The 26,858-nt window shown below is 43.9% G+C and overlaps 2 protein-coding genes and 1 long non-coding RNA gene across 11 annotated transcripts in view; 1 reads left to right on the top strand and 2 right to left on the bottom strand.

The window, feature by feature from the left end:
- Window positions 1-7,967, bottom strand: part of FNBP1 (formin binding protein 1) — an 89,695-nt gene extending 81,728 nt beyond the window's left edge. For all 9 annotated transcript variants that reach the window (XM_053996369.1, XM_053996370.1, XM_053996378.1 and 6 more), the window contains exon 1: window positions 7,777-7,967. In XM_053996369.1, the coding sequence (XP_053852344.1) occupies window positions 7,777-7,800 (24 nt within the window). In that variant the 5' untranslated portion in view covers window positions 7,801-7,967. The remainder of the gene's footprint in view (window positions 1-7,776) is intronic.
- Window positions 7,968-9,731: 1,764 nt separating this feature from the next.
- On the bottom strand, window positions 9,732-13,408 carry LOC128817851 (uncharacterized). Its single transcript, XR_008440317.1, has 3 exons — window positions 12,776-13,408; window positions 9,915-10,048; window positions 9,732-9,810 (listed from the first exon to the last, which is right to left on the bottom strand). It is a non-coding gene; the product is annotated as an uncharacterized LOC128817851 (long non-coding RNA).
- Window positions 13,409-15,058: 1,650 nt separating this feature from the next.
- The window catches only part of GPR107 (G protein-coupled receptor 107), a 37,143-nt gene continuing 25,343 nt past the window's right edge, over window positions 15,059-26,858 (top strand). The window contains exons 1-9 of the mRNA XM_053996252.1: window positions 15,059-15,191; window positions 19,864-19,989; window positions 20,762-20,812; window positions 21,037-21,125; window positions 21,799-21,965; window positions 23,654-23,688; window positions 23,893-23,949; window positions 24,739-24,849; window positions 26,200-26,333. Of these exons, the coding sequence (XP_053852227.1) occupies window positions 15,093-15,191; window positions 19,864-19,989; window positions 20,762-20,812; window positions 21,037-21,125; window positions 21,799-21,965; window positions 23,654-23,688; window positions 23,893-23,949; window positions 24,739-24,849; window positions 26,200-26,333 (869 nt within the window). The 5' untranslated portion in view covers window positions 15,059-15,092. The remainder of the gene's footprint in view (window positions 15,192-19,863; window positions 19,990-20,761; window positions 20,813-21,036; window positions 21,126-21,798; window positions 21,966-23,653; window positions 23,689-23,892; window positions 23,950-24,738; window positions 24,850-26,199; window positions 26,334-26,858) is intronic.

Raw genomic sequence — 26,858 nt, 5'->3', positions numbered from 1 at the left:
TGCCAACAAAGGAGCCTGAGAGCAGAGGAGGCTGCCCAGCTCCACCCTGGCCTTCAGCAGCCCTGGCATGGGGAGTCTGGCTGCTCTCCTGCAAGGACCAGACTGAGCCTTCAATTATTCTGTGGGTGACCTCATCTTGCCCCACGAAAATCCCTCCAAGGCCAAAACATAGCCAGCACCCAGGAAGATTTGGTCAATAACATCTTCACTGAGTACAGGCAACGTGGTATTTTTCCAAGGACTTACAGGTTTGTCTAATTGAGGAATATTTTCTCAACAAGAGCAGCAGGCATATCCCTGTTCAACAGCTTCTGTCTGCCAAATTTCAAAACCTTGCTCCAATGAATGGGAACACTACAGCTTTCCAAAACCAAAGAGGCATCGTGTTCAGCATGTGCAATACACTGGCCCTCGATCCCAACTGCTCTGAAACACAAAAAGCAAGAGGCAGACACAAAGTGGAAAACTGCAGCCTGAGCAACCTAACAGGGAAAAAAAATTAAGCAGTAGAAAACAGATGATTTGAATAAAAATGTTAAATATATTCTCAATAAGAAGGGCTGCCAGCTCAGTCTAGAATAGTCTGAGACAGAGAAAACTGTCCAAGGCATCAAATAAGCAATTTCTTGGTGTTAATTGGAGAAAAATCTCCAAGAATAAGGAATATGCTCAGAATCCCTGCAAGACAATCCTTCTCCTGTCACATAGGTAGCACTCCTTTATCTGCACAGCCACAGACTCAGAGCATTGAAATTAATTTTTGAACTATAAAATGAATAATTTATGAGAGAAATTGTACCTGCTATTCCCAGAGGAGTAAATCTAAACACTACAAACTACCCTTCCCCTTCAGGGAAGGAATGGTACCGGCAGCACTTACACCAGCCCCACTGCAAGGGCAGAACTGAAGGTTTTACTTTATAAAAACACTTCACGTCCCAAACAGAAGCACTTGAAAAACACTGAACAAGAGATGGCCAAGTGACACATTTAATGGAAAAAAATCTATATTGTTTCAGCTACAACAAGAAGAATAATCCACTCTGGGATTTCCTCAGGATTAAGGATATCTGGGTGATTTGGTAGCTCATTGGGGGCCATCCTTCTGAACCAGACATTAATTCCCAAGTGACTCCTTTTCAAGTTTTATTGCTTTACAGGGTTTCCGAGGGCATCTGGGAGATTGCTGTTGTTCTTTTGATTGTTTTGCCAATTAGGCTGACTCTTCCTCAAATAAATTAAGGACAACATTCAACAGAACTGCTTCTTTACATGGTTTACAACATGATCTGCTTCAGCGATCAGCAATGAACACCAGGCAAACAATATTTCATTCTTGCACTTTACTTACAGAAGAGTTAATCTAGAAGCCCTTCTACAGTTTTTTCCCATTTTTGGATGCAAGAAGAAACATTTTATTTAATTATGCCAACAAGCCATTCTTAATAAACTGAGCCAAAAGAAATTATTGACCAGGTTAATAAAGTTGTCTCCAGACAGAGTGATAGTGTTCAATTCCAAAGGGATGCAAACCACCTCACCACACCTGCCTGAGAAGACTAAAAAGCATATATCCTGCACATACATACACGATATATATACACCACTTTTCCACTCCTTTGTGTTTTAGAGCCAAAGCTATTGACTGAAAAGAATGGCAAAGACTGCAATACACCAAGAGACAACAGTGTTTACCAATTTAACCGGCTTACTGTTTTCAGGAAAAAAAAATAGAAAAGCAGAGTTTCTAGGGGTGAAAGGAAGAAGAGAATTTTCATCTGAAGTGTACAATCATACTGAAGGGGGAAGTTATTTTAAAATATTTACATGAACACTAAGGAAACTCAACAAACCATTGGATTTTGACAGCTGGACTGGATTCAATGTAGAACCAATCTCAGCAGCAGTATTTCAAACAGGATGAAAGTGAATTTCCAAAAATTCATTAGCAGGTTACCTGTCCAGCAATCAAAGGCAATAATGTAAAGCAGGTTATTAAGTTACGGTGTCACAGTGCAACAGTGGCTCCTACTCTTTATGCGGAACTCAGCTTTTGAAATTCAGCTTTAAAAGAGTGTTTTACAGCTTTTGAAATTCTGCCCTAAAAAAATGTTTCACAACATGAGTACACTAATGAGCTGCAAAGAGACCAGAAAAACATCGGCTCATGTTTGACTGCCTTCCCCATATGGTTCAAGGAAGCGGGGGATCTTGAGGAGCCACGATACGGCTGGAAGGGAAAACACTGAATTCTGCAAGTCTTGACTCACGCTGAAAGAGCGTAAATCCCCCATTCTTTAATGAATAGGTAGGAAATACGAGAATAGGTGGTTTGACAATATTATAAAAACCCTCTTTCTTCAAGCAAGTCAGAATTGTAAACGAAATTACTCAGACATTCAAACATTAAAGTCCCAGCAGCTCTTCAGGTACCAAAAGGGAATATTTCCACTCCTGGTGCCTGCAGGTACCAAGGGGTGAAGCAGGGACTTCTCACAAAACCCCATTATCCTCCCAGCCTGCGAGCAGCAGGGCAGCCCCCATACAACACATCATCCTAAAGTTTAAAAAATCCTCTTTTTAAGCTCACGGAAAGGACTCTGATGGCACTAAGTTGACACTGCACGAGCACAGAGGCTGCAGCAGCCCCGAATCCCACCCTGAGCTGGGCATGCACACAAAGGTGTGAGCTGCAGAATGCAGATACTCCGTAATGACTCAGCTTCTATAAACTATTCCTCACTCACTAATCTGCATGTACAGGCTGACCACTTAAAACAGCGAGTGAAATAAGGGGATATTAATGTCAGACAATTTCGCTACCTCAAATAACTATGTCCAAATAATTATGCAGAATACTAAACTAATACTACTTAACTAATAAAAAGTGTGTTTTGCTTTGAAGTGCCCATCTCTAGCACTCTACGTACAACTTTTACTAAGAGCTTTAGAATAACCAAGCAAAAATTATAAATATTATTCATTCGTTACTGACCTCAGCCTTTCACTGTATTTGCTCTTAGGGTGCTTTTATAGTATATTTTTGTGGGTGAAATTCCAGACTCCTTGAAATATACAAAAGTTTTAACATGTTACTAAACAGGAACCAAGTTTCTATGAAATTGACACATACAAAAAAAAGAGTCGGGGATACCCAGCTCTGCTTCTGGGAGTAGTCTGAACGTCATCAAGTAAGTTTCGCAGCAAATTTAGAATAAAATAGACGTTTCAGAAGAGTATTTGCCGTCACCACAGGAGAAGATTGTCTAAGCTGCGAACGATTCACCCACCCACCTGTGAAGGTTAGGCCCATAATGGAAACTCTCAGCTCATCAGAGTTAACCCATGACTTATCATGCAAAACTAATTACTTGCGTCCTTTTCCCATCAGACACCATCTCCTTTTCTTTTAAGTCTTGGAAAATAACACTTAACGCGCAACCCCAAAGAGCTTGGGGGGTGAGGGCTGTAGGAGGTGTGAGAATGGGATGGGTGGGATGACACACAATTTCTATTGTCTGCAATCAGCTACAGGGCTGCATACAATAAAACTGGATGTTGGCTCAAGGATCAACACATCAAACCTAGATCCAGCTCTGCAGATGCTCTTACAAGCAGAAGATAACAGACTTTTCAACTGAGATCACATTTGACTACTACACACACTATGCAATGCCACAAAGGTTAAAATCACCCAGGTACTCCAGATGGTTTCCAAATGTGAGTCACCACCACATGCAACACCCATACATTGCAAATACCATTGAAGAACAATGCTGCATTCAAGCAAATTGCAGAAATGCAAGATTACAGCTGTTTAAACACAAATTCTGCTGATGAAATAGAGGCCCGAGTACTGAAAGAGGAAACGATTTAGCAGTTACAAATAGCAAGGGGGCCTTCAAGTTCTCCGAGTTGCAGCTATGTGGAATGAACTTTAAAAGACAAAAAACCCCAAAACATATCCACAAACCATGTTTTTTCATAGTAAAGCATGCTGGAACACCCTATAAACAAAAGGTGTGGTCCCCAATGTATTGCTTCCGTCAGGAGTTGGCCAACAGAGCCCCTCGCATTCCGGCAGCAAATTAAGACCCGTGCAAATACTGAATATCCACCTTCTCACAGGCTGAAAGGACAGTGACAGCTGTTAGCAGCCACCCAGCTTTCACAAAGGTCAAGGAAAAACTTGATTAAATCACCTCCCTCTCCAGGCTCTTTTTTTTTAAATTTTACACTGAATGTGGAAAAAAAATCCCACAGCGACAAACCCACAGTGTCTGCACCTCTGAAACATTCATAACAAAAAGATAAAACTTTCCACATTCGATCACTTGGCCACCTGAACCTGATGTGCTGTGGCAGTGCTCTGAAAAGGCAGAATTTTTCCTGGACTACCTAACCACAAATTTACACCTAACTCCCCCAGACTACATCCTATACCAAATGTCATACTCAAGAAAGTTCATTCCGTTCAATACACCAGCCACAGCCTTTTCTACCCTGAACTTTTTAATTCAACAAGACCCAAAGTGCTGAGGTCGGTTTCAGCTCAGTCTGCAATGTAGTCCCACTTGTTTCAAGGGCTTCATACCACACAAAAGGACACTGGTGGGAAGTGTGACACACTCTTATGATTTTACCCGCTAAAGTACCCTTCAGAAGACCTGTGGGTGCCATGCTCCTTGTTCTTTCCCATTAGACAAGAGAGGAAAAAGGTGAAGGAGATCCCAGTGTGCTTTCACAGCTCGTTGTCCCCAAAGAGCAGCACTGAAGGTACAAGTCTGTGCACCCCTACATAACCTTTACTTATCACTTCCACTTAAGTTTTTAGAAAACACTGCCAGTTTTCAAGAATCAGACGTGAAATAAATATGTACTACACCTGTCAGCCCTTAATGCACACTTGAACCCAGGTGAAAAACAAAATGTTTTGGTGCTGTGCCTGCACTTTGTCCTTAAGCCACTGCCTCCTCCTCAGCTCCTGAATGTTTGGAGTACAACAGGCAGGAAGAATTCTGCAGGGCTTGGGTGGCAGAAGCTGCAAGCAGGGTTACATGAGACCTCCAGGTTTTGTTCTGCAACACCGGATTGCTGGGAGGCCCCAGACGATCTCATTATCCCCAGCATTCCACCTCATACAGGACAGAAATGCTGCATTAGGACATCTAATAATTCTGCTGGTTATGGGTCCCTTTACACTCACAGGGACAATCTTGAGATGTTACTCAAAGTCCAGAATCAAGTGCAATATCAGAAGGAAGTCTACAATAGGATTTGCAACCCAAAGGCACAGGATGCACTCACAGCACAGCACAAGGCTAAAAGCCTGTTTTGGGAATAACTCACACGTTGCCAAAGGGATTTTATTGCTTCTGAAGTATGAGGCTTTCTGCAACCAGCCTTTTTCTCCCCCAAGGAATGAACAGAAATTCTACGTAACTCCAAGCACATTAACATTCTATGAGCTCTAAAAAGCAAGCTGATTTTACTTATTTGCTAAATTTAAAGGGTGAATCATGAACACGCATGCAGCCTAGTAGATCAGAGATACAGGGTGCAAGTCAGGCCTGATCAAACATTGCTGATTTTTCTAGCAAATTTCTGAACTACAGTTAAAAACACTTGCTTTTGCCTCAACTTTCAGCCCTTCAAACCACATGAGTCACATGTAGAACAGGCATTTGCTGCTTACCACACCTGCTCCTGAAAACCCATAAAAAAAAAAAGAGAACTGAGTTCTAAAGTAAATGGAAATTTAATTTTGTTTAAAAAAGAAATGCCATTATCAACAAAAGAAAACGGCATATATTAAATACAGGTTGTTTGTGTGGTTTCCTTTCCAGCGGAAGGGAGAACACAGAGTGAGAAATCAGTTTTTGCCTAAATACCCAGAGCACTGGAAACCGACATGTTTTCAGAGCTCTGCCCAAATTAAAATGGAACAACTCCTGCCAAATTTGTATCTAGAATCATTCATTCTCTTGATCCAACCCTTTTCCTCCAGTAACTTACTACATTTCTCAGAGTGCTACACTGAGGACTTGAAAAAATGATACTTTGATGCTGCTGAAGACAACTTCAGAAACAAAAATATCAGATTAAAAATGTTACAAAAGCAATTTGTAACTGTTGCAGAAGACACATATAGCTGCACACACCCCTACAAATATTACAAAAAAGAAGAACTATTTATAGGTTCTACTCTCTACTACCATTCTGGTTCAGAAACACCTCGGTATTACTTGCAGTTTTAGGAGGGGAGAAAAAAAAGTTCATTTATTGAGAATTCAGAATTTATTTCCCAGTGTGAAAATTGTCAGATTATACTGCCTCTTACTTTAATTCCACGCTAACTATACAATCTCCTCCCAAAGCATCCAAGATGCAGAAAAAGGAGGCAACTGCAGGTTCTCCCAGAAACATTCCCATGCAGCAGAGCTGTTTATATACTGATGAATCAATATAGCATCACTACGCTATTTCACCAGCATTTATCACCTTTTTTCCTATGGCTTATAAAACCACACCAAAATAACCTCTCCCAGTCAGCAATTGCTCCCTAATTTACTGCATAGGTCTAAGCAGATCTGGCTAAAACATGACTCCAATGTCACAGCAAAACGGGATGCTGCACTGCCTGCCAGAGCGGGCCGGGAATGCACCCAGAAGGACAGCAATTAGCACATCTAAAAGAACCATTTCTACAGCAGGCAGCTCAAAAGCTCAGATGTATTTTCATCTCAACTCGCGCCGGTTACCCGCCACAAACACATGACTACAGGAGAGAATCCTGCAGTGCTTTACAATCCAGATGACCCTCTGCCACTTATTCTTGACTTCTTCATTCAAAACACCGTTTCCGTCTCCCTCTTCCCCCTCCTCCCGAGCACAGATTTGTCCCAGGATGTTCCTTGTGCCACCACTCAGGGAAGAGCCGCTCCACAGCCTCCTGTCCGCGGGTACCAGCCCGCCCAGACCCAGCAGGTTTGCTCCATGCTCCACCATCAAACATGGCTGCACCATGTCCTCTTTGTGATTGAATATGTGGAACAGCTCTTCTGCCTTCCCAGACCTCTTTCATCTCCCTTCCCTTATTTCTTCTCATTAGCGAGGGATCTTTCACATCGCTATTGCCCACTTCTCTTTCCTTTTAACAGTCCGATATTTTCCATTAACGTTCCACCGTAAACCAAATGCATTTATACTTTCCAGGTTCTCCTCAAAAGCATCAAGGAGCTTTATACATTGAGACCCTCTAGCATCATTAAAGCCTGCTTTATTTACACACAACACAAAACTCTTCTCGTAAAAATCTCCGTCCTTCAGATCCAGCGTGGAGAGAAGCCCCTTAACAGCAGCGACAGGAAATTTTATCATCTGGCTTTTCTTCCCTGCAGCTCCCTCTCCTGAAACCGGACCCCCTGTCCATAGATCCACCTCGGAGCCTCCCGCAGCAGCCACACACAAAACCCACCCCACGCTCCGCTGCGAGCCTCCCTCCGCTCCCCAGCCGCCGCCGCTTCTTTTGTGCTATGGAGCTTTTTTAAAAAAAAATTAATTCCTTCAGCAAAATTAAATGAAACTCCCGAACCTCCGCTGGGATTTCCCTGCAGAGGCTGCACATGTAACTTTCCGGAGCGGGGGGACCCCCGGGCTGAGCTGTGCCGAGGTGCCGGCGCGGAGCGGACCCGGCTCCCCGCACCGGCCCGGGGCACGGACCGTTATGCCCCGGTGCGGCTCCCGCAGCCCCGCTCCCCCCGCGCCCGCACTCACCCACAGCTCCGTGCCCCAGCTCATGGCTCCGCCGGCGCTGAGGGGCGGGCGGGGAGCGCTGGGGGTGCCGCTGTCCCCTGACTGTGTCTGCTCGCCCTCGGGAGGGCCGTGCCCGGCGGTGCGAGCGGAGCGGGCGGGACGGGCGCTGCTCACCGCCGCTCCCGCCTCATCGCGCCGCAAAATGGCCCGGGCGGCGCGGGGCGGGGGGGCGACTGACAGCTCCGGGCCGCGCAGGCGCGGAGCCGCCGCGGCTGGCGCGGGGGGGGCGGCCCCGCCGGCGGAGCGCAGGCGCGGCCCGGCCGTGAGGGGAGCGGGGCCGCGGGGAAAAGGGGGATCAGTGGGGACCGGCGGGGAAAAGAGGGGTCAGTGGGGAGCGGGGCTGTGGGGTAAGGGGATCAATGGGGAAAAGGGGGATCAGTGGGGACCAGTGGGGATCGGCGGGGAAAAGGGGGATCAGTGGGGAGCGGGGCCGTCGGGAAAGGGGATCAGTGGGGAAAAGGGGGATCGGTGGGGATCGGCGGGGAAAAAGGGGGATCAGTGGGGAGCGGGGCCGTGGGGAAAGGAGATCGGCAGGGCAAAGGGGGGTCAGTGGGGAGTGGGGATCAATGAGGAAAGGGGATCGGTGGGGAAAAGGGGGATCAGTGGGGAGCGGGGCCGTGGGGAAAGGGGATCAGTGGGGAGCAGGACGGTGGGGAAAAGGGGATCAGTGGGGAAAAGGGGGATCAGTGGGGAACGACGGCAATGCGAGAGAGGGGATCGCTGGGGAGCAGGGATCAATGGGGAGCGGCAGTGGCTGGGGAACAGGGTCAGTGGAGTAGCGGGGGTCAGTGAGGAACCAGCGTCAATAGGCAGTGGATCAATGAGGAATGCAGATCACTGGGGAATGGGCATCAATGGAGTAACGAGGGTCACTGGGGAATGGGCATCAGTGGAGGAGCAGGGGTCAATTGAAAGAAGGGGTCGCTAAGGAATGAGTGTCAGACGTAGGGAGGAGGCTCTCCCCATCCTGCTCACAGAATCACCAGCACTGGTACAGGTTGCCCAGAGAAGTGGTGGATGCTCCACCCCTGGAAACATTCGAGGCCAGGCTGGACAGGGCTCTGAGCAATTTGAAGAGGTTGAAGAGGTCCCTTCTTACTGCAGGGGGTTGGACTGGATGGCCTTTAGAGGTTCCTTCCAGCCCTAACTATGGTATGATTCTATGCTTTCTAAAACTTACACAAGTTTTAGAAGTCCCTTCACTGGATACACTCCAGGACCTCAATGCCCTCTTTCAAGTGAGGGACCCAAAACTGAATGCAGTATTTGAGGTGCCTCACCTGTGCTGAGTACAGAGGTGGTGATCCCAGCCCCACCCACCCTCAGGTACCCTTCTCTGCCTCTTATCACCCTCTGCCCGAGCCAGGTGAGGCTGGTTTTGAAGCAAATGTTCCTGTTTTGGTCATTTGTAAAGGAGGAGAGGGCCCTAGAAAGGAAGAAAACCCAGAGCTTTAGAACCCAGAACCCTTGAAACTGTGTCATGTGTGGTTCAGGTTGGACATCAGGAGGAATTTCTTCATAGAAAGGGTGATTAAATACTGTCATGGGCTGCCCAGGGAGGTGGTGGAGTCACCATCCCTGGAGGTGTTCAAGAAAAAATGGGTGTGGCACTCAATGCCATGGTCTGACTGACAGGGTGGGGATTGGTCACAGGTTGGACTCAATGACCTCACAGGTCTTTTCCAGCTGAATTAATTCTGGGAACTCACTGCAAGGGCTGACTTCTAACTCAGCTAAGCAGTATATACATCCCTTACCCCCAAAATAACCCAGATCCAAGAATATTAAATCCACCATCTGTCACCAAAATGCTCAGCAAGCAAGCAGGAAAATAACCAAATTATCTGCCTTTGCATAAATGTGGGTTATTGTAGCACTTACACAGGCCTTGCAGAAAATGGCTCATTTCCTTGCCAGAAAAATATTTATTTTGTCATCCTCTGTCATTTATTTGAGCTGTGTCACTTAATCCCATTTTGCATTTCTGCTTTTCAGCTACAACAAATGTAAAAAGAGCTTTAGACCAATATATTTATTACTGTATCTATTCATGAGAGATTTTTGTGGGGGGGATAAAAAAGGGAAGCATATTAATTCACCTGAGGTAAAAGGCTTCTGCTCATAAAGGGCGGGGATGCTTTTGATGTGAGAAGATAGAAACTGACCAGCTGCTACAACAAGCATTATCTCTCCTAGATTAATGCACTTCTTCCACTGATGCTTGGCTGTTACCCTACATGAGGAAGAAAAACACATTAAGCAATTCCAACATTTTGAACAATGAAGACAAATGTTAATAACAGAATTGCATTTATTTTTATCCAAGTTCCATTGATTTGAACATGAGAGGAGAGTGCTGCTCCTCACACAGCTGTCTTTGAAGAGACACAACAGGCAGTGCTTTTGTTCATCATTAAAAGTTATTACTTTAAAGGGCTGGCTTCATAACAACTAAGAGACACCCTGTTCAGCTCATTTTAGAATAGTTCTTCCTTCTACTGCCAAAATATTTGAATATCCAAGCCTGCCCTGCTGCCTGAAGCACAACCACAGTCTTCCAAGGGCCTGTACTTCCACAGGCTCCCAGACCACCATCTTTAGCCCTACATCCACCCAGGACACACTGCAAAACCAGACAGCACTCCTCCATCACCACTTTTTGAGAGCTTAACCAATAAATACTTGCAGAAAAAGAATGTACAGAAACAGAAAGCAGCACTGGTATCATCTGAGCTAAGTTTGTGTGGAATTTCCTTTTGCACAAAGAGCTGGGAGGGGAACAGGGCAAACCTGTTACACCAGCATGGGCAGGGAAACCTGTCCACACTGAGAGATAGAAATGCTCCACCAGTTCCAGGGAGATAAAGGCCAGAAATACAAGTTTTGTATTTTGATGGTACATTAGAATAAACCATGCCAAAAACTATTACATGTTATCAAAATTTCTGTGGACAGAGGCTCAAGACAAAAACAAAACAAAAAGTTCTAGATATTTCAAGAACAGGATTTTCCCCTATTTTTGACTGCTTTTATTGTGTAGCCTGAGACTCTCCAAGGCAGGGACTGCCACTTACATTACTTTCAGTTGTGCAGTGCCCCAAACAACAGGGCCTGCAGCTTGGCTGGTCCCTAATTAATAATGTAATTAGCAATGACAGGAGCATTAAGAGCCCTTTATGCCAAAGTTGATGCTGGAAAGCCCAGTTGGTTCCAGTCTCAAAAAATAACTCAAAATTACACTTAGAAGTTAGATTTTCTAGCACTTCTACACTGAGTTTGCACAATCCATAGCTGAGCAACAGAAGCTGGGTAGGAATTTTCCCTTAGCCAGGCTGAGAACAAGACCACGCAGATCTGCTATCCAGATATGGGCCTATTCCTGTAAATTCTCTGATAATCTCCCCTGTTGTTATGATTCAGAACACTCCCAGATTCAGCTCCAAAACCAAACTAGAAGCAATTCCATTTTTAGAAAGCCAGGACTTTGTTTAGAAAACCCCAACCCCCCTTGAAAACAGCCAGATTCACTGATAAATTATTGAGAAACCATGTAAAGTAGATACAATAAATCCCTAAACTACAGTTCAATCTAAACCTTTTTACTCTGTGTTTGTTTACTTATGCAAAGCAAAAAAAAAAAAAAAAAAAAAAAAAAAAAATCACAACTCTCAGAGCATGGACAAGCACTTCCAGCTTCCAGGATATAGCAGGAAGAGGACGTACCTTTCCCCAGAGTTATCACCCTTACAGCTGCTTCCCTTTGATTTTACAATTATACCCAAATTATCCGTGTCCAAGATAAGGAACATGGATGTTGCTTGTAACCTCTCATACACTGAGACCGAAACAGCACCAGGAAAGGAAGGGGACACACCTTTCCTAGAGGCCATCATCCTCACAGCTGTTTCCTCTCTGCTGTTACAACACTACTCGGATCACTCAGACACACAACAGGGGACGCGGTGCTCTTTAATGCCCCATCAGGGCCCAGAGGGGCCTGATCAAAACCTGATAAACACCTGATAAACCCTAATGGCCCTGGCCAGCCTCACCTGGGGCCTCTGCCCATGAATCCAGGGGCTGCATTTAAGCTCTGGCCAGAAAGCTCAGTTGCTTTGCCCCGTGTTTTAGGGGGTCCCAGTTCCAGCTCAGGCTGTAGATTCTGTTGATATGGAGCCTAGTTCACATCTGACCTCACTTTAGCCTTGCTTTGTCCCTGTAGACCTGTCCAGCCATCATCAGCCCATGACTGACCTTGGTTACCATCACCCAGCCTGCAGATGGACTTCCCAACTCAGCCTTGCCTCCGTCTCCTTGCTGTGAAGTCAGCAGCTCACCTCGATTTTGGCTGCCTCCAGCTCTGACCCCTGGGGCTGCCCCTCTCTCTTTCCCCAGGGGCTGTAGGCCCGGATCCTGAGTGGCTGCTGCCCTGGGTCTGTGTTATCGTGCTCACCTCCCCCCTCCATGCCTGCACCCTGGCTCACAAAGTATGTTATGAATGTGCCATGAAATGGCAATCTGGTTCATTCTGTGCTGAGCTGTACCTGCAGACTGTTCCTCCACCATGACTTCCTGACACCGCAGATACCTTCCATCCAATGTCAATAATTCTTCATGATACACTTAAAAAAATAATTCTGTGATGAGTTCCAATTATGTGTTTAATTACAATTAAGGAGTAAAGAAAGATATCCAGCCTAAGAACAACTGGGAACAGCAGCCTTACAGCCAAGTGATCTTGTGTGGAAGTTACAATGAAACAAATCAATATCACAATGAAAATTATTGTTACAGCTTATTAATGACAGTCAGAAGCCACTTTGTATCTTGATAGAGATGTAAATTTAAGTACAGACATATTTTAACATACAAATTCTTAGAAAAATGCATAGCCAAATAAAGTAAACATGCTATAAATTCTACTTTTTGTTAATTTTGTATAGGTAATTGGGGAACTTACAGGTACTACAATATCCGAATAGATGGCAAAGAAATATTAAAAAAAAAAAATAAAGATCTTCAGAAAATTTCCATTCTGTTGCATAAAAATCCCTCATTGCTAGAAATCTTCCTCAGGATAAGGATGATTCTTCTGATGGAAGGTTCTGAAGGGAGCTCTCAAAGGAAGCATTCTCAGACTAAAAAAGGCTTTGCAGGTGAACCACATCTCAGAATTACAGGGGAATTTCTTAACCACTCTAGCAGTCCAAGTGCTCCTGATACTTGTTACCGGCACGACAGCCTGTGCTGCAGCTGTTTCTCAGGAGTCAAAACTCCCCAGGTTTCCGAGGTGGTCCGTGCAAAGGGATTATAATAATTACAATCTTAAGAAACACCCCAAAATAAAAACCCCAAAAAAGCCCCCGCAACTTCCCCACCCCCTGCCAAACTCCAAGAAAATATCTAACTGGAGTTTTTTAGAATAAATTATCCGATGTTTGCAATCTGTGTTGTTGCTCCGTGTGGTGCAAGGGCTGATGCTGCCAGGACATCTAGTGGCACACATACGTACTGCCCAGAGAAAGAACATTACTAGAAAAACAGATATTTTTTTTTGTTTTGGGTTTTTTTTTTGTTTGTTTGTTTTTTGTTTGTTTTTTTTTTTTTTTTTTTCATGCTTCCAGATATTTCCTGGTGCCAGTCCAGGTTTCTTTGGCTGTTGGTGAGATTTCTCTGTTTGTTTCTTTTACCTAAGAATATACAAGGGGGAAATGAAATTGTGAGAAAAAATGTGCAGGAACATCTGAATCATCTCTCTAAATAAAGATGGGACATAGTACACAATCTTGATAAAATAAAGGTCAAGGCCATTGATTTTTCCTCTCCCTTTTCGCCCTCACTTGCCTGGTCCAGTCCAGTTATTTATCTGTCTCTAGACAACAGAACTTGTACAGCTGTTACTCCACACACTGAAAGGGAAAATCAGAATGTCTGAGTTTTGGGAGCTGAAAGCACAAGGCTCCTCACTGAAAAATTAGATTTATTGTCGTTGATAGCTTCCCATTGCATAGTCTTTCAATTTTTTTTTTTTTTCTTTAGCAATGTGTCAACCAAAAAGCCATTTTAATTGCCCCTATTTGTGTTCACTTTGCTTCTTGTGTTACTCTCATTTTGAGCAACAAGTCATGGAAACCAGGCCCAATCTGCTTTTTGTTTTACTTGTAAATGTGACTACAACTACTAGTTTAAATAGGTGCAAAACCAATCCTGTAAAACAGCAGAAATCCCTTTGTTTGTTACATATTTTTCTGGCGATATTCAAAATCAATACTTTAACCCTGGCTTTAAATAGAAAAGCAATTTTCCTGTTGTTTGGACTACCTGATGTTCAGACGTCTGCTGTTGCCATAGCTCCCAGGAAGAAGCTGGAACTTGCTGGTAGATCCACGGCTGAGCTGGAAAGAACCACTTCACCCCTCCCTGTAAACAACCATCCCACATCTCCCTGCGGACGATGCTGCAGGGCTGAGGTAGGCAGAGCTTCGGTCTTTTTTGGGTTTTTCCTTTTTGGTGTCACCTCACAGAGGCTGGTCTGAGGGAGGCTCAGGGGGTTCCTTTTGGCCAGTGTCCCCCTCTGAGCCCCGTGGCCATGGGGGGACCCACCACCCAAGGGGGGACCCCTCTGCCAAGGGGGTCCCAGGGCTGAGCACCCACCACAGGGCCTGGCTGCTGCCACGGCTCTCACTGAGGGCCTGATCCAGCCTGGGGGGCATCGTGGGGAGCAGCCCGGCAGAGCCCAGAAGGGCCTCAGGGAGAGAGAAAAGGGCGGGAAGCGCCTTCCCCATGGGGAAAGGCTGAGGGAGCTGGGGATGCTCAGCCTGGAGAAGGTTGTGTGGAGACCTCACAGCACCTTCCAGGATCTGAAAGGCCTGCAGAAGCCGGAGAGGGACTATTCTGCAGGAAGTGAAGTGACAGGACAAGGGGGAGCGGGTTCAAACTGAAAGAGGGAAAATTCAGGCTGAATATTGGGAGGAAACTCTTCCCTGGGAGGGTGGCGAGGCTCTGGCACAGGTCGCTCAGAGAAGGTGAGGCTGCTCCCCGGGAAGCGTTCGCGGCCGGGTTGGACGGGTTTCGGGGCACCCCGGTGCAGCGGGACGTGTCCCTGCCCGGGCAAGGCGCGGCCCCGGGCGCCCCCTGAGCTCCCCCATCCCCAACCCCTCCAGGGCTCCCTGACAGGACCCGGCCCCGCCCACCGCGGTCACGTGACGCGCCCCGCCCGACACGTGACTCGCCTGACCCGGAAGTGGCGCGCGGGGGACGCTGACGCTGGAACAAAGATGGCGGCCCGCGGCGCTGGGGCCGTGCTGGGGCTGCTGCTGCTGCTGCTGCTCCGCGCGGGCCCGGCCCGCGCCCGCGTCCACCACCTCACCCTCAAAGTAAGGTCTGCGCCGCCCCCGGCCCCGCTGGCTCGGCCCCCGGGTGCCCTGAGGGGAGCGGTGAGGCCGGCCCGGCCCCGCGCACCTCCCGCGGGCCGGGATTGGTCTCCCCACGTCTCTTATTTTCGTTCTGCTGCGTGCCCCGAACCTTCTTTCTCTTCGGTTCTCTCTGAGCTCTTCCCCTGCGCCTCAGCCCGCCCGGGCCCCGCCTTGTTCTGCTTTTGCCGTTACCCTCCCGCTCCCTCTGCCCGCATCCCCGAAGTCCCGTCCCGCTTTTTCCGGCCGCCTGTTTCTTAGTCGCGGGTAAAGCGTGTGAAGGGGCCGCAGAATTGTAGTCGTTTGAGGCTGCAACTGCTTCACGTTCTGTTAAAGGCGATGTGCTACGAGAGGGCCGAACGTGAGCTGAGGGAGAGGTTTCTGAAGGTGGATTTTGGTAGAGTTTCCTTGTCGCTGTGTTCTGCAGCGTGCTGCTCGCTCCGAAGGGCGCTTGGCTGCAGCTGCTTTGCACTAACCAAGCCATCAGTAGAGGCTGAGGAAACTGATGCTGGCAGCTTTCTGTTTCGGTTGCACAGACTGCTGGGTGTGCTTTGGAGGGGGGATGTGTTAGTCTGTGATTATATCTGAGAGAAGCTCGTTGTTCAGGGTTGTTGACGGCGGCGCTGCAGGTCGGGGCGATGCTGTGCTCTGCCTGTTGTGCTGTGCCTGAGCCGCTGCCCTGCTGCGGGGCAGAGGAGCTCTGCACTGAGGTGATGCCTTTTAACGCTTCTGTAGAGCTCCTGGAAAGCTCCGTCAGTCTTCAGGATTTAAATTTTGTTTCGGTTGTCAACAACAGGCAATATTCTGCCAGTATAAGAAGGGAAGGGATAATAAAGTGGTAAATGACTGGGTCCCACATTGCTGTGCTGTTGAAGGAGTTTAGGGAGAATCCAGGACTTTGCAGCCTTTGGGATACAATGATTGCTGGAGGTGTTCATGTCTTGCAGGAAATTCTCCAGACTATGTAGTTTAAAGTGCAGCCACATGAACATTGCTGTACTTCAGGAGAAATAAACTTTTTCCTGAAGCAGTCAGTTAGGAGGCTTGTGCTGGTTGCATCACTGTTCTGAGAAATTTGTGACAAACACTGAAGGATTTCTCCTGGGGTGATTCTTTGTCCTTTGGTAGAAGACTTCCCAACTTGCCTCACGTAAATGTTCTCAGCAGCAAGCATCGTGGCCTGTAGTCCCTATTAGGGACTGCCTGGATCAATTACTGAATCCTGTTTGTTTTTTTTTTTTTTCCAGTCAGAGTGGGGTATGGGTTTGGTTTGCAGGTGTTTTGTGCAAGTTGCAGCACTGATTGACCAAGGGCTGTGCAAAGTCGCAGTGAATTAATGCCTCTGCCCACCTGCTTTATAAACAGCTTTATTGTCAGAGCAGTTGAGCTTTATTGTTAGAGCAGTCTCTCCCTTCCTCCTTCATCCCTTGCTTTACAGCCTTTATGTAAACATCAGGCTCCAACAACTGAGTCCTTTCACAATGAAAGCTCCTGTCTGGTGTTCTTGCCAGTGGCTCCTGCTTTGCTTGCAAGTGTGCATTGACACTGAGCCAAGCTAAAGGCCACAGTTTTGTGGGAGTGTTTGATATTAAATTTCCTCAAACAAGCTGCTATTCCTTATTCAGAATAGCTTCATTCTTGTATCTTTGTAATTACTGTGCCAATGTGAAGCTTTTTTGTTGTCAGAAAAACAAGCCACAGTCTGAGCAGCTTCCAGTTCTAAAAATAATGTTTTGTCTTTATAAAAGTGTACAAAATAGGTGTTTTTTTCTGCAGTAGAGAAATTATTTGCTTGAATTTTACTGTTAGATTGACCTTGCCAGGGAAGTTCCTCCTTAGTAGCAATTGTTATCAGCTTCATAAGTTTAATGAGGTATGTAAAAAATCCCAGAACATCTCAACTAACAAAACCTATCTTCTACAAAATAAACCCTACAAAACTTATAGAAGTTATAGAAGACCAACAGAAACAATTTTCAGAGGATTCCAGAAGTAGCTGTAGTTGAAATGTTTCTCTTGACCAAAAAGAAGGCCTTTGTCAGACATGGAATTATAGAGAAGATGCTGGTTTTCAGTGGTTGCTTGTAAATACCTGTGGCCTTTTAAAGTTGATAGGTTTCAGACTTCAATAGCTCAGGTTGAAAATACCTTTCACAATAATTCACTTAGTCTTACACAAATTATAAGCAGCCTTCCTGTTAGTCTCACACAAGTAATAAGATTCTTTCCAGGTAAGGGTCAGCACTCTCTAGTGGAACTTTCACTGCACTGACAATGTGATCCCAATGAGGTTTAGGGTAAAATGGTAGAGAATATTTTTCTGCACATTCTGAGCTACAGAATCATGGGTTCTACTTCCCTGTAACCTTATTCAAATATTGCAGGATCACTTTTTATCCTACAGGAGTGGGAGAACTGGGGAGGATTTTTATGGAAACAAGCTTGAGAACTTTGGGTGTTGGTGTTTGTTAGTGATGAGTCCCAGATCATCTCTTCTCAGGAGGCCAGGCTTAATTTTAAATTCATCCTATGTAAATTAAATTAATGTTCATATTAAAAACTTGGATGCTGAAGTATTCACTTGTATGGGTTCACACCTTTGTTGTAAACTTAAATATTTCTGAAGTCAGTCATTGAGTGATTATAAATAAAAGCAGGGTTCTTTCAACCCCATTAGTAAGCCAATGTCTTTAGGCTGCCAATATGTGGAGCAATAGATGCTCTTGCTGTTGCTTGGTGGCAACTGGTGACAGTGTGTGTGTGTGGGATCATGTAAAGCTGAAGGATTTGTGAACTAAATCTGTAAACTCTAAGCATTCAAAGCTGAGATAAAGCCAGGGAGGAAAGTGATGTGTGTTGTATATTAATTATCTGCTGCTGGTGGGGAGCATATCAGTAAATTAGCAGAGGAAATCACTTCATCTGAACTGAAGAGCTCTGAAAGTGCTCTGAATCGAGCAGCTGCCTCTGGTCACATTTGCAAGGTACAAAACCTTGGGTCTGGATGGCACCGTGTCCCCCTCAGATTCACCCAAATTCTTCCCTGTGCAGATGGGGTTAAATACATCTGATGTGCCCTGCAAAGAGCCAGGATGAATTTTCTGTACTGGCTGGGAGGTTACATGGAGTGCAGTGTTAGAGGAACCAGGTGGGCTCTTGTTGGAAGCACGTTCCATGACCTAGAACCCAAAGACAGCCGAGCTCTGATCCTCTGTTAAACGCAGCATCTGCTGGAAGCCCTGTGTCACTGAACTTTTTTTTCCTGTTCTGAGCATCAAGGGAACCATCTGGTTATTTGCCAGGTTAACTTGATTCTATTAGGGTGATCTTATTACAGCTGGATTACAGGTTAGCTGTGGCAGGATTGGTGTCCTGCTATTACAGTGAGGGATATTTATGAGTCAGGAATGTTTTGTGCAGAGGCATCAAAATCAATACTGGGGTCGAGGGAGAGAAAGAACTTTTTGTTCTTGTACAGTTCATAGCTCAGTCTTCCAGGACTGTCTCCAGAACAGTGTGCCTTTAGCAGCTGACTTCTCTTTTTAGAGGATTCTGCAATCTGATTATCTTTTCCTAGAAGAAGAAGGAGGAAGAAACATATTTTGAATTTTTTTTTTTATTGCCAACTTGTCAAATGTTTTAAATTCAATTTTAAATTTGCTTTTTGATTTCTGCTGCCTTGTTTCTGCTTTTCTTCCAATTAATGACCCAGTAGGTTTGAGGGACCAGCTGCAGACGTTGGATGTGACCTTTTGTCATCTGATGTGGCAGCTGTGTGTGACATCAGCTACTTTTCATGTGAAGTCCTTCATGGCCTCCTTATTTAAAAAAAAAATTAAAGCTCACTGTACTTGAACCTTTATCAGCTGAGCTGGGCATGAGACGAGATCAATTGGTATGGTTTCCTTGTCAGACTGAGAGGAAGGAAATTATCCTGCAGCTAAACTGGGAGTAGAGGAAGGAATTCAATTTTTCCTGCTAGAGAAACTAACCCAAGTAATTCTGGTTTTGGTATTTGTTCTCTTCTTATTTTTTATTTATTTTATGCCAAAAATCCTTTGGAGGTGTGGGACTATATATAAAATTTTATTTTCACGCATAGTTTTCAGTGTATTAATGTTTGCCTGTCCAAACCCTGACCCTGCCTAACACAGATGATCTGAGGTGGTGACAGTGCACTTGCTAAACACTTGGCCAAAGCCCAGCTCTCGGTTAGGTAAGATTCCCCAAAGTCTATTTCCTCTGCAGTCTGTGGCAATGCCAGTAGCCACCATTCAAACAAACAGCTCTCTTGGTGTGTCTGCAGTCACTTTGGGGGATTTTGCTGTATGCTTTTTAGTCAGTGATGCCGGATGTTTCAATTCTTCCAGAATTTTGCTTGCATATTTCCCAGTAGCATGGCCAGTCAGTAAACAGAAACATGTCTGTTTAAAGTTCTTGCTGTTCAGGTTATTGGAAAAGTTGGTCCATTCCAGTGAAATAGTTGGTTACATCTGAAGGTATCCTAAAGAAATTTGCTGTTTGCATAAATAGATATTTTGCATGAATATTTGAGTGTCAGTCACTCACCCTGCTTCCCCTTTGCTGCAGCAGATGACTCTGCATGTGTTTGTAAACTTGCTTTCCTTTCTATCAGGATGATGTGAGGCAGAAAGTGCACCTGAATACCTTTGGCTTCTTCAAGGATGGTTTCATGAGAGTGAATGTCAGCAACCTTTCCCTGAAGCCAGAACCGAGCCCTGATGACTTGAAGACTTTATCAGTGAGTTCCTTCCTATGAACCTCCTGTAAAATTGCCCTCCACTTGTCTGAGGTGTCAAATTCAAACTTGTGATGCTGTTGGCTTTGCTTCCCAGCATGAGCCAATTATGAGGATCTGTGTATTGAGATTTATCCCTGAGCACTCTCTCTCCATTCTGCTGTAAGGATGAACCTTTAACTTATGGGATCCTCTGCTGAACTCGGTGCACACATCTATAACTTATATTGAACATCAATTTCCTGACAGTGCTCTGATAAGTTTTTTCACAGTGTGTCGTGTTGCATTGCAAGTCAGCTTGTGATCATTGTGTCAGTAGCTTTCCAGAACACTGACAGTCTGATTTTTAACAGAACTCTAATATTACATGTTATATAGCACATTATATTAGGGGTTTTAATAGAGAGACTGAAATACTGGATTAGATAACAGACCTGAGTTCTTACTCTGCTGCACAGTTTCACCTCTTCATTGTTATAAAGTATTAAATGTTTTTGTCAAGCAACAACATGTGGAATAATACTGAAATAAGTTAAAATGTTCAGAGACAGAAGGTACTCCAGATTTAGTTTGGGTTTGAATCATGATATTTTTTTTCTTGGTGGATATGGACCTGTCTGTAACATTTGAATGTATTTTTCTGCTTAATTTGATGATGAGAAAATACCTGAATTCCACCTTTAAACAAGTTAACTTACATTTGAAAGCAGTGTTTTTGACTCTTTCAGTAGTGGTTTGGCTTCAATTTGACAGATTCTTCTCAATTGTCTCATAGGTGGGATTCAGCTTGGATCGAACAAGGAATGATGGTTTCTCCACTTACCTGGTAAGAGTAAGGGAAGGGAGCTTGCTTTTCTAAGATGGGACATTTCATAGTCTACCTAACTCTGGGAATGGCTGGAAGAAAAAAAAAAAAAAAAAAAAAAAAAAAAGATGGGGGTACTTTAGACATAAGGCAGGATGGATTTATGACTTGCTGGACTAAGAATGGTAACCTGGAGGGGAACATGTCCAGAGGGCACTTCAGGGATGTTCTGTTCATGTTACCAGGATGAAGAAGTGGATTATTGTATCTTGAAGAAGACTCCAGAGCCAGATGTCTCTGTTGTAATCTTACTCCTGGAGATCCAAAAGAAAGTGTGAGTAAAGAGTGTACAAGACATTCTAAAGTTACTTCTTCAGTTGAAGATAATGTCACACTTGAGATTTTTTTTTTAGGGGCTCGGAATGCTTCTGTGCATGTAGGTTTTTTGTTTTTTTTTTTAAGGGGTTACATGACAGTTGAGAGGAGATGAGTGTAAAAGTAAAACATCTGCAGTATAAAATGGTCCAAGAATTCTTCCTGCCCATTGGAGGGGTAAAGGGACAGCAGGCAAAACCATTCTACCTTAATTGTGCTGAATGAGATTAATGAGCTTTGATGTCTTGGGTCACTTTTGCACTCAATATGCAAATTTATTGTTTGTCTTGAATTACCTTTTATTATGGAAGTACCTTCAAGTCTGCATTGCTTTCTTTTGCCAGAGCTCATGTGTGGTAACATAGTTTCTAGTGAGACTCTGCTTACCAAAGCTGAAGAAACTTAATTTTCTTCATCTACTCTAGTATTTCATGTAGAGGTAGAGTGTGACTTTTCCCACACTGATCAGTTCTGCTGTGAGTCATGATCTGGTTCTTGCCTGTTCTTTGTAGTATAAAAAACAAGTCAAGACAAGTTGATTTTCCTTTATTGGATATATGGCTGTGACAGATTGTCTCTTTAAAAATGTTGGTTTGTTTTCATTTTGTAATAAAACCTCTTTGTTTCTTTAGTGTGAAAGTACGGTTCTCTTCAGAAGCTGCTTCTTTGTTACCTAAAATTTTATTTGTATCTGAGGAAAATGGTACTGCCTTAAATACCAAGCTGCTAAAAACATCTGAACTGAGCAGTGATTCTGACAAAAATCCTCCAAAGACCAATGAAAATGCAGGTGACAAAGGTAAGCCAGCTAAACCTGACCTGTGTGTGCTCTCATTGCTGTGCATCCAGCACTGAGTTGTGGTCACATTCTGGGGTCCCCTGGGTCAAGAACTTAATGTACATCCTGTGTAAACCTGTGCACAGAGCTGCCTGTGGGGCTGGAGTCCTGCTCAGTGATTTGTGTTCACCAGTCCTGTTGATCCATCAGAGGGACAATGAATGTTGGAGACCTTCAGTGCCTCTGAGGAGGGGTTAAGAACTTGGTTGTCTTTTGTCTGGCAAAAAGAAGGTTTAAGGGGGAATTTTATGGCCACCAAAAAATAATTGGGAGGACAATGATGTCAAGCAATTTTTAGTAGTGGCACACAATGTCTGTTTCCCTTTATTAAGTCTTGGATGTCTCAGATGGGATGTTAAGACAGAAAGTAAGTAAAATAAATAAGATACCTTTCCTAAATAGGTATTCCAGTATTGTAGCAGATCATTTGTGCATTCCAGTCTCCATATTTTGTGGTTTTAAATGCTTGACAAAGTAAAACCAGGGCCAACATGATACACTTGACACCAGGTGTGCTTTGAGTCAGAAGTTGGATTTGTCTTCACAAGTCCTTTGCAGCCAATATTTGTATGAGTTTGTATCTGTCTAAAGAGTTTAACTCCTATCACTTAGAAACTATGAGGAGGGAGGAGTAACTGTACCAGTAATCTTTCTAGGGGGCACAAACCTTTGTCTGACTTCCAGACCAGCAGACAAAATAATTTTATAATCTCAGCTCTAATGGGATTAGCTCATGTTATCCCTTCCTGGCAGAGTTTAGACTTCAGACTGCTGAGCAGTCTGATCTGGAGTAGTCTGAGTCTGTCTTGGCCTGTCACGTTCACAAGCTTTGATACCATTCAAAAGCTTGGACAGCTGTTGTGACAAGTCAAGAACCAAGAGTGGATGGCACTGGAGAGAATGGATCTGACAGCTATAGTTTTGCTTTCTCTGGTGTAAAAAGTGTAACATGATTGTGGACAGTGCACTGAGGTGTGGGAGCCAGAAGCAAAGCTCAAGTCTTGAACATTTGCTTCCTGGTAGAAAGGGATGACTTAATGTTTGAAAAGCTTCTTATAGGAGTAGAGTCAAACTGTGAACTTGACATGCTGCTCTACCGAAGGCTCCTGTCACCTCAAGTCCAGAGGAAATGCTGACCTGGCAGGTCACCTGTGCTTTTGTGTTTTGTTTGTATTTTTACTGGGAGCTTAGTGGAAAGCTGTGAATTTATTCCTTCCTCGTGGTTAATTAGGATTTCCATATGCTTGTCAGGCTATGTATTAATGCTCAGATTGAGATTTGTTGGTGAGATTAACAGTACTCAGTCCTAACATAAAAAGTCAGAGCTGTAGGTTGCATCTGGTTTAGGTCACCTGCCTCTGGTCACTCTCACCAGAGAGGTTGAAAAGATTTCTGGGGTAGACTTTTTTTAGAGGGTGTAAGAATAAAGAATCATTCTGGCTTTTGAGGATGCATTCAGAATGAATGCTGGCTGTGGGAAGAGTCCTCTGAGAGTAAGGAGAGTCTGGGAAAGCATCTCTGTTAATGATTAGCTGGGAAACTGCCACGCAGACAAGTGTAGGAAGATGTGAGTTAAGGTACTGACAACGTGGTTTCTGAGGATGTCTAAATGCAAACACTAAATGTACCATTAACACTTTTATCTCTAGATAAGAAGTCCAAACGAAGTACAACATCCTCCCAGGTAAGAAACTATCTGGAGTTCTCTTTCACAAAAGACCTGGGGGGGTATTCCAGCATAATCATAGCAGGAAAGTGGAGAGATTTGCTGTTGCTTTCAGCCTCCACTGTAAATATACAGAATGCAAATTTGATTGTCTGGTTGATGTAGCTAAATGTTTTAGCTACCTGCTTAAGGAAATCTAAAGGTCTCTTTTCCTTTCCCCAGAGCATGGTAGAACAAGAACATCCTGTACGCAGTGACGAAGGAACTTACTCATTTCAGGTAGGATGTCTGCCAGTGTCTAAACTCAGTTCCTTCACTGTCCTACTTTGGAAAAGTGAAAGTCTAGGATATAGATGTCTCTCTGATAGCAGGAGTTTGCCTGAAAATTTACTGAGCTAAGCATCAATGATGGAAATCTTTCTTTGTAAGTTGTGGGAGCTGCTTTTAAATTTGCTTTGTTGTGATGCTGTTCTAAATATCATAGTCTGTGAGCCTCAGCATATTAAAGTTTACTGTGATAGTGGTGCAGATTGCTGATAACAAATAGCTGTGACCTGACTGATGACTCAAGGGGAAGATCCTCTGTATGAAGCCAGATTAATGCTTTGTTTGAGCACCCTGGTTCACTTGTGATGGTTTGTTACTACAAACACATTTGAAATTCTGTTATCTGACACAGATCTCATTTCCAGAGCTATCACAATTTGCATAGTTGGGGGAGGAACAGAAAAGCTGCAGGGCAAGTATAATAAAAATTTTATGCTTTGCCATGTCAAATATATGATACTTGTGGTTATCTTTTCTCTGTGGTGAACAGAGTTAAGCACTGACACTTAACATGCTTAGATTACCAGAATGCATAATCCTGGATAGGTGCAATGATTTTGCATCTGGAGTTCTGTTGAAATTTCCACATGTGCTGCTATCCTCAGAGCAGTCTGTTTGCTGAAGGGAACCAACTGACCTCAAATGACTGACTTGTTTCATGCTTCAGTAGAGATGACTTCCTACCAGGGCAACCCTGTTGTGAATGAGAAGAATGCTGACTTCTCTATTCCTTATTTTCAGTTCTTTTTTAACATCAGCTCGGATAAACAAGAAGGTCTCTACAGCCTGTATTTCCATAAGTGTGTTGGCAAGAAAGGGCCAGCTAATGATCAGCTGCTGTTTAGTCTTGATGTGAGTATGGCTTCTAAAGGATAATTAACTTGTTAGCTTAGACTGCAGCATCCACCTTCCAGCTCCAGCTTGTAACCAAGCACACGCTGCACATGAGTGCACATATGGGGTGGGAAGTGATTCAGAGTTGTGTGCCAGTCTCTGCAGTGGCATTTCTGAAAGAAGTGACTACTGTAAAAATAGTTAAAATACTGTTTTTGCAGAAATGCCTGAAAATCTGAAGGCTGAGTGTGGGCTGGGTTCAGTCTACACAGTTGTGACCTGATGCTGTAACGAGATGGGAGCTACAACAGCTGCTTGTGTTTTGTTGCACTCAAAAGTCAATTTTCTCTTTACATGATTGCAGATATTAAGGCTGTTGCTGCAATGTAAATTGTTCGTATTTGAATTCAGTGTTTTTGCTTTTTCTGGCCTAATTAAAGATGTGTTTTTATGGTGTTAGATACACATCCTAAAGGCAATATGTTCTAGCAAATGCCTCATCTCTTTTGATGTACAAGGGTTTGATCCTATGTGGTTTTGGTCGTTATCAGAGCTTGGGCTTTCCCTTTTTTCCCTTTCTGTGCTCATGCTGGTGTATAATGAGCTGGTCTGGTATGAATCCTCTCACTGATTGAGATACCTCAGCCACATCAATCCCTGAGCAGCTTTTTACACGTTTATGTTAATGCTACTGCAAGGGAACATGGAGGTGATAAAACTTAGCAGCCATAACTTGACTCAGACTACTTCAGAGCTGCTTCTGAACACAGAGGTTTACAAGACCATCTTTCTTGAATTACTGTGTGGGTCACTTTGACCCACTGAAGAAATTGGAAGGAGAACAAAATGGGGATGATTGATCTGCTGGAGTGTACTTAGAGATGCAGGGCAGCTTCAGTACTTCAAACCAGACTCGATGCATGATTTTATTGAAGTCCTAGCACATATGACTAAGCCACTTAGGGGTATAAATAGAATGCTAAATAATGCTTCTGTTTTCTCAGTCCCAGGAAAACAGGGTGGCAGCCCATTGTAGATAATGTTTCTGAATCAAAGGTGGGCAACTTGTGACGTTTGCTAGAGAGAACAGCTATTCTTTGGGAAAATTACCTTTCTGAATTGTGTTGCATAACTGAAGCATTGTTTTCCAATGGGATTATTCCTGTGGGAATAGTTTTGCAAAATGTTTTGAGAATCTTGAGGATGTAGAGTAGGTTTTAGTTTTTTTCTCTGAGACTCATAAGTCACTACTTCAGAAAAGCTCACGTTAAATGAGTGAATTTGATTGCGAAATGTAATTGTTAACTCAGTTCTTTGACAAAATGATTTTTTTTCCAACTGCACACGTAACACACGTTTAATATTCAGATAGATATTACGGAAAAGAATCCTGAAAGCTACCTCTCAGCAGGTGAAATCCCACTGCCAAAACTTTACATTTCCATGGCTCTCTTCTTTTTCCTGTCTGGGACTGTATGGATCCACATACTTCGTAAACGCAGGTGAGTTCAGTGTCTGTGACAAGTAGGGGCCTACCTTGTTTGGTTTTTATTTTTCATTCCTCTTCTTGTAATGCCTAATTCACAGTCAGATTTGATCACGTAAAAGTCCAAATCTGGCTCCGATTTGTATGCTTAATACACATAGTTTATATTTGAAAACTGCTTCAGTCAATATTGTTGTTGCAGACTTTCATTTTAAAGTTCCCAAATCTTATTGGGAAAGTTCTGCAGGTAGTGTACATATTGTGGAAAAAAATAGACAGGAAATTCCTATAGCTGATGTCAAAAGGGGATGACTTGGAAAATAATGAAAAAAAATACATCACTTTTTTTCATTTGGGAAATTGCAACTTATGGCAGTAGAGAGCCATAAATATCTTGATTGTGGTTTGAATTATGTTTAGCAAATTTTCTAACAGTTAACTAATAAGAATATCCTGTGTATATATATATATATATAGCTTAATAATTTCAATTATCCCAAGCAGTAAAAATCAGGGGTTTAGAACATGAAGTTGAAATATT

This window comes from Vidua macroura, chromosome 21, assembly GCF_024509145.1.
Source record: "Vidua macroura isolate BioBank_ID:100142 chromosome 21, ASM2450914v1, whole genome shotgun sequence".
Classification (NCBI taxonomy): domain Eukaryota; kingdom Metazoa; phylum Chordata; class Aves; order Passeriformes; family Viduidae; genus Vidua; species Vidua macroura.
Note: the sequence above shows the minus strand (reverse complement) of the source record. Positions and strands in the feature narration are given on the sequence as shown.